The following is a 7,758-nucleotide window of genomic DNA, read 5'->3' on the forward strand; positions in this document are numbered from 1 at the left end:
GGAAGTGAGAGGATTTTCTAAATGCAGGAAAATTCTAAATGTGTTCACGCACTGTGTCTGAGCTAGAGAGAACAGCAGCAGCCGTACCACACTGCAGGAACCTTACAGTTTGCGCATTCACCTTGGGTTTCTGTGTAAGCAGCCACACCATGGAATAATCTAGTTTATTTAAAGGAATACCTTCCAAGGGAAGAAAATTAAGAAGCGAGGTCAAGATGGAGTGAAGCTGCTCTTACAAATTCAGGTGACTTTCCTGGGAGGATGGGATGGGGCTTCCCCTCTCTTGAAAAAGTATCTAGGATTCAAATTCTCTGGATATTAGCTTTTAAGCATTAACACTCAAAAAATATAGATGTTTACCAGTTCTTAGAAGTTCCACTCATTGCTAGAAAATTCTTTACAACTGAACTCTCAAGTTGCCCTGTCAGCCTTGAGTCCTGTCAGCCCACCCCTGTCCCATTCCAACTCATTCCTGCTCCATGTATGTCTGTTTACCCCTGTCCCATGTCAGCCCACCCCTATCCCATGTCAGTACACCCCTGTCCCATGTCAACTCACCCCTGTCCCATGTCTGTTTGCTTACCCCTGACCCATGTCACCCCACCCCTGTCCCATGTCAGCCCACCCCTGTCCCTTGTCAGCCCACCCCTGTCCCATGTCAAGTCACCCCTGCCCCATGTATATCTGTTTACCCCTGCCCCCATGTCAGTCCACCCCTGTCCCATGTCTGTCTGTTTACCCCTGTCCCATATCAGCCCACCCCTGTCCCATGTTAGTCCACCCCTGTCCCATGTCAGTCCACCCCTGTCCTATGTCTGTCTGTTTACCCCTGCCCCATGTCAGCCCACCCCTGTCCCATATCAGCCCATCCCTGTCCCATGTCAGCCTACCCATGTCCCATGTCAACTCACCCCTACCCCATGTCTGTCTGTTTACCCCTGCCCCATGTCAGCCCACCCCTATCCCATGTCAGCCCATCCCTGTCCCATGTCAACCTACCCATGTCCCATGTCAGCTCACCCATGTCCCATGTCAGCTCACCCCTGTCCCATGTCTGTCTGCTCACCCCTGACCCATGTCAGCCCACCCCTGTCCCATCCAGGATAGTGGTGTAGGAAAAGCATTGAGTCAGACTGGGAAGAGACTAGTCACACCAGCGCTGCTGCCAGTTGTTGTGGACCCTACATGTCCGAGGGCATCCATTCTCCTGAATAGGCACTGTATTATTCTAGAAGATACTTCTGAAGCTGACTCCATATTTATTTCCTGGATCCAGAAATGAGCACATCCGTGTGCTTGGCTCGGAACCCCACTTCTTTCATTAGTTTATCAGTCTTTACGAAAGCTCACAAGGGACACCTGTGCCCTTTAATTGAATAACACCGAATGTTCAGAGAACCTCAATGACCATTTCAGGGCTCCGGATGAAATAACTGAATTTGTGATGTCTCCCTGCCTTTTCCCAAGATGGTGCCTTCCCCACAACCTAGAGCTACCATCCTGTTAAACTGCCTTCATCTTCAGCATAGCAGGGTTGGTTTCTCATCTGACAGAGGAATCAACACTCATTATACTGTGTGGACCAGTCCTTAGACATCCCCTTCATTGTTAGACATAGATACACTTTTCAAGGGTCAGATCCAAGACATGGTTGAATGTACTGATGCAAAAGGGGCAGAGAAGCAGGGGGAAGAGAGTCCTTACTGTCTCTTCAGCTGGTCCATGGATTTTTTCTCTTCTTCAATTCTTGCCTTTACAGCTTTCACAATTGTAGCCTGGAAAAGTTCGGCCCCTCTGAAATAAAGTTGGGAATACAGAACAAATCAATATTCTTGTGGCTGTTTAACCTTTTCTGAAAATGATCAGAGGTCATGACATCCTTTTGCCCAGGCTGAAGTTTCCTGGCTGAAGTCACCTGCTTCTTCTCCAAGCTCTTTTTGAGTGATCTGAGAAGGAAGAAAGTAGCCCCTTGGGACTAAGTGGGCTGTCTGCCACTCTGGAAGGCCAGCAGAAAGAAAATGGTTTGTTTTTCAGACACTAAATAACTTCAATTGTGTGCCACACAACATTTATCAAGTGACATTCACTTCCAGTAAAGAACATAGCTTCAAGCTTCTAGACTTAAAGAGTAGTAGTCCTCAACCTCCCTAAGGCTGTGACCCCAGGAAGGGTGGAGTCCAAGGAGGGATGTGTGACAATGTCAAGTTGCCCAGAGAAGATACTCAGGTGAGGTGCAGACGAGATGAAAGGGACAAGAAGAATAGGCAGGACAGGGCAGAGGACTAGAGAAGTGCTAGGTCCTGTGCTCAGGGTCTGAGCTGTTTTGGAACCACTTCACTTTTCTCATGGTGGCGTATAAATAAATATTCTCACTCACAGTGTATGGGGGCTCCTTTTCACCTCACCCTCATCAGCACTGAGTTCTTGGTTTTTCCATTGAAGTCATTCACATTGGGGCGAAATGATGTCCAAAGTTTTTTTTTTTTTTAATTTGCATTTGGCTGATGAGTTCTGATATTCAGTGCCAGTGCATATACTTTTGGGACATGTGTGTATGTTCCTTCTTTACACCCCAACCTTCCCCTTTTGTGATGCGGAGGATCAAATGTACTTTTCCACCGAGTTACATCCAATCCTCGTTCCTCTGTTGTCTCTTGGGGTGTGTCTATTCAGATCATTTGCCATTGTGTTACTCATAGGTTGCTATGATTAACAATAAGCCTTAATCAGTACTAGAGCTGGACAGATGTCTACCCTCTTTGCTATTAAAATCCATTTCCTATCAATAACCCTGAGTTATTACTATGTTTCACCTGGGCTGCTCTTAACTCCTCGGGGCCATGTTTTCTTGACTCCTAACCCATGGAAACTTTTTCTTTTTTTTTTTTTTTTTTTTTTTTTGAGATGGAGGTTGGTCGATCAGGAGTTCAAGCCAGCCCTGGCTATATCATAAATTTATAAATGCCCCCACAGATCTCCAGAAGACTGAGGAAAACGCTGATAAACCCTCACTGAGCATTGTTCCTTCAGTAGATTGTGCTGAAGTGAGCCACACTCCACTCTGAATGGAGAGTGGTGGGCAAGGTGTACAGTGCAGAAGGAAACTTTTTCTTTTTCCTCATCTTTCTTCCCCCATCCACATCCCCAGTTCTCCTCTGACCCCTCAGGCTTGGGAACCCTAATATCCCCCGCCCCCATGTCTCCTCTGCCTAGCTATTAGCTATCGGCATCTTTATTCACCAATCAAAAATAACTTGGAAGCAAGGTCACATAGTGCCACTTGGGTCTACATGAGGACTCTCTCCTCTCTGGGGCAAACAAGTCTTGGGGCCTGCACTTAGCCTTACAATACACAGCAAAGGACCAAACCTCAGCACTCAGAGTTTCTTGTTAAGACTCTATTTTAGATGCAAAAGGACTGGTGATCAGTCCTTTAGGGAATGGTGTGTGTGTGTGTGTGTGTGTGTGTGTGTGTGTGTGAGAGAGAGAGAGAGAGAGAGAGAGAGAGAGAGAGAGAGAGAGAGAGGCTTCTTAAGCGATGTCAGATAGCAAAGATCAAACAGTAGTGCATTCAGGGCAAGGTGTTGGTGGGCGTAGCCTGACCCACCTGGATGCCAGGATCTGGGATGCTTTAATGTCAGCCACGACATGCAGGAAATAGTAACTCATGAAAACTCTCCGCTGCAGCAGGAGAAACGCAAAGCAGATGCTGTCCCAGATGATCCCTGCCTCCCCACTGGGCAGCTTGCATCTGGAGTCATCTTCAGCTGAGACACAAAGCAAAGGGAGAACTCCAATGTAAACGAATGCCCATTTCTGTCCTCCCTGTTGTATAAAGTCTACAGAACCAGGCTTGAGAAATCGCACTGGCACAGGAACGGAACTCTGATGTTCCTATTTATGATCTGAGTACCTCAGAATCAAAACTGTACTCCCCAAGTCTGAAACCAGCATGAAGGGGCCCAACTGAACTGCTGACACTGTGAGGTACAGGGAAACCCCTGGGTATTCTTTCTTCAAGCACTCCCCAGCAAGAGCTAGGAAGAAACAACAGCTGGATGGCCGATGAATCCCACCTAGGGGAAACGGAACACAGGCTAGTCTATTAGAAGGTGGTGGCAGAATATTTTATACTAAGTAGCAATTTCCAGAGACTAGTTTAATCCTCTGCCAAGTACAACCTGAATTAGAAACCACAGCCAAGAGTGCATTGCATCTAAATAGCCTTTCTAAGCATCATGGAAGTGCACAGGTGCTATGCCCTATGTTTTTGAGTTAGAGGAAAATGGCAGAAATAGCATTTCCCATTGTCTCTTGGGGTAAAAATCACCCCAGAAACTCTAGGGCTCTTCCCAGCTGGCTTTCTGAGACTAATGTTCCCTCAGCTTCTTGAAGAGAGAAGGTCTGCAAACCTGGGGTCCCCTGAGGACTGTCCATTCTCACTGGAGCAACTGCAGCTTTGAGAAAGTGGTTGGACTTGTTTTGAATCTTACTGGGGAAAGTACATAGAGGCACCTTTACTACACCCATGTGGCAGGTCTTTGGGGGACACCCTGTGTTATAGGCAAAGGGAGAACTCCAATGTAAACGAATGCCCATTTCTGTCCTCCCTGTTGTATAAAGTCTACAGAATATAAAGTCAATAGGTTCATCACATAGTGTAGCTCCATAGTTTCCATCTCAGGGCAGAGATGACTCTACCGTCATCTCATTTCTTGGTATTTTCCTCTAGGCTTTAAGTCAGAACAACACCGCTGCTCTTTCTTTTCTGAATTTCTTCTTGCAAAGGGTCCTCTCATACTTACGCATCTGATAGCCTTTCACGGTGCAGGCCAGGCTGAACGCTTGGATCAACCAGCAGCTGTTTCTTACTAGTGCGCCAATGTATCCACAGGCTCCTATCTGAAAACCAAAGGAGGGAGGCAAACCTCAAGCTCCAAATCTAGAAAACAAAGTTGATGTCTAACAAGTCCAATGTGCATGAACCCACTAGGACCCGATGCCAACAATTCCAGAGGGCCCTGCTGTATCTAAAATAGCAGTCTCCATATCAAACACAATAGTTAGCATTAGCTGTTTGGAGAAGAACATCCCTCCATGGCCTCTGCATCAGCTCCTGCTCCCTGACTTGCTTGACTTCCAGTCCTGACTTCCTCTGGTGATGAAGAGCAGTATGGAAGTGTAAGCCGAATAAACCCTTTCCTCCCCAACTTGCTTCTTGGTCATGATATTTGTGCAGGAATAGAAACCCTGACTAAGACAGAGAGCAATGTAAACCCAGGAGAAATTCCTCTCAGTGGGAATGGAAAGGGTCTCCAGTGTAATGCTTCTGCACTTGGAAGCATTGATCTTTAACAAAGAAAGCTGGGCAACTGTTGGACAAGCCTTTACCCTATGGGAATGCACTAAGACAAAGTCTTTGATTTGGGTAGAATTATTTCCTCATAGGTCACATGACTCAAACTTACACTGATCCCCAGAAGATAACCCCAGGTCTAAGCTTAAGAGTAGAGTTCTTACGGCTGGTACCTGGCCTTAGTGTGTGATCCATTGCCCTTACATACATGGGTCCAACATCCTAGGATTTAACCAACCTTGGATAGAAAATAGTTGCTGTCGGGGAAGACCTGTATTGAACCTACACATGCTTTTCGCTGTCATTGTCCCTTTTAGTGTAGTAGAACATTCATTTATGGATTAAGTGCTTGTAGTGTATAATTATATATCATCCGGAGAAGATGTAAAACATACAGGAGGATATATGTGGGCTCTATGAAAATGTTGCAATACAGGGTAGCTGAGCGCCTAAATATTTTGGGAGTCAATGGCTGAAACAAATCCTTCAGAGAAACCAAGAAAAGTGTGCATGCATGAAGGCTTGTTTGACCAATTCTTTGAGTAAAGAAGTCTTTTCTGTTGGTTTGTATGTAGTTCTTCCATAATAATAAATTTCTTATGTCAAGTTTCAATCCTGAATTAAGTAGTTTAAATAAATATTAAGCACTGCTAGTCAACACATGAATGCTATGGTGTCAGCTGTGCACATGGCCCTTGAACACTCAAAAGCACTTACTCCCCAAATAGCAGGGACTCAGCTTGGAGTCTGCAGCCCATGAAAGTGAGCATGCAAAACTATGCTCTAATCCCACGCCATTAGGTTTGTGTAGACCTAGGCTTTAATCCCACGCCATCAAGTTTGTGTTTTTTTCCTCCAGGCAGGGACTGATCTTCTTTTCAGCCTTTAGAGACTTTTCAATATGTTTTTGTTAGTTTGCCTCAGTGAAAGCTACCTCCTGCATTTTCTAGGAAAGATCGTAGAAAAGCATTTTCTGTCCATTCACCCCAACATTGTAACCACTGTCTCCAGGGATTGCATTGAAATTATTTATAAAAGAAGCTATATTCTTTCCTTTCAAAATGTGAGCATCTCAAAGCACCTCAGTTCTACTTTTATTTTGACCTTCAAAACATAAAATTGCTTAGCAAAGAGCTAGCCTATAATGTATATTTGTAGAATGAATAAATGGATGGATGAATGGATGGATGGATGGACATATGGATGAATAGATGGGTGTGGATGGATGGAAACAGGTGTGTATGTATGGATAAAGGTGTAGGTGGATAAACAGATTGATGGATACAAGTTTGGATGGATAGATGGATGTGGAGACACTGTATCCATGCATTTTCCAGGATCAGCCTATTGGCGCTTTCCCCATGAAATCATCTTCAGATCAAGCCACCAAGCTGCTGTCCTGTCTCACACCCCTGGAACTACCCCCAACATCACTCCCTGTGAAAATTTGTGTTGTTGAGCTAAAATTCTTAAATAAAGCCAGTATGTTGCCAATCAGAAAACTAATCCTTCTATAGACTATACACAAAATTACATAATTCAACTCTTCATGACTAAACACTCTTTCCTAGATCCCTAAACGCACTGACTTACATGAAAAAGTCTTACAAAAAAAAAGCAATTGAATAGTTTGACAAGTGAATGCTTAGTGAACTCCTTCATGAGAAGGTAGGAAGGGAAGAAGTAGGGACCATCACAGCCCTGTCCTGTTAATGTATGTCTGACCACCACAGTCATGAGAAGCAGGCACAAGGCTCAACAGTTATAGCCCAGTGGAGAGGCACTAGTACTCTCACTTAGGAAGGTTGTTGGTTAAATTCCCTGTAGGACTAAAGGACAGCAGTGGTGGTATGATTCTGGAGCTATCCCTGAGCAGGACACATTACCGGTAACATTGTGGTAGAAGTTACACCTGACCACAGCCAGCAGTATGCATGGTTTCTCTACCACATGCTTGGTTACCCTCACATCTTCATCAGGATGTCTGCACTCATAAACAACCTCGGGCTGAATTTTCTCTCACATCTCTGGGAACATAAAATGTTTCAGCACCTAAAAGCCCCTTTGATTTCATTTCCCACACAACAGGGCATTCCAGAAAAGACCTTAACTTGTCCTACATTCTATAATTTTTTTTCTAGGTGAGACAGTTCCTTCTTGGTGAACGAGATAAAACTTTGAAGGGTTCAGTAACCCTGATTCAATCATAAAAGGGCCACTTCATAGAAACACAATGAAAGACACAAGATTGTTCCTCAGGGAGGATAGGATTTTAATCAGTTAATCATTTTAGATTTTATCTGTTGAATTCATCACCTCCTATCATGTGACCCCAAATGGGGAAAAGGAGTAGAAAAGATTCTCTTTTTTTTTTTTTTTTTTGGTTTTTTGAGACAGGGTTT

At 44.6% G+C, this 7,758-nt stretch overlaps 1 protein-coding gene across 2 annotated transcripts in view; it reads right to left on the reverse strand.

The window, feature by feature from the left end:
* The window catches only part of Piezo2 (piezo type mechanosensitive ion channel component 2), a 357,120-nt gene that overhangs the window by 54,341 nt on the left and 295,021 nt on the right, over positions 1 to 7,758 (reverse strand). For both annotated transcript variants that reach the window (XM_021150566.2, XM_029472160.1), the window contains exons 27-29: positions 4,806 to 4,902; positions 3,608 to 3,767; positions 1,705 to 1,794 (exon numbers count right to left, since the gene is read on the reverse strand). In XM_021150566.2, the coding sequence (XP_021006225.1) occupies positions 1,705 to 1,794; positions 3,608 to 3,767; positions 4,806 to 4,902 (347 nt within the window). The remainder of the gene's footprint in view (positions 1 to 1,704; positions 1,795 to 3,607; positions 3,768 to 4,805; positions 4,903 to 7,758) is intronic.

The sequence above is a fragment of the Mus caroli genome, chromosome 18 (assembly GCF_900094665.2).
Source record: "Mus caroli chromosome 18, CAROLI_EIJ_v1.1, whole genome shotgun sequence".
In the NCBI taxonomy this organism is placed as follows: domain Eukaryota; kingdom Metazoa; phylum Chordata; class Mammalia; order Rodentia; family Muridae; genus Mus; species Mus caroli.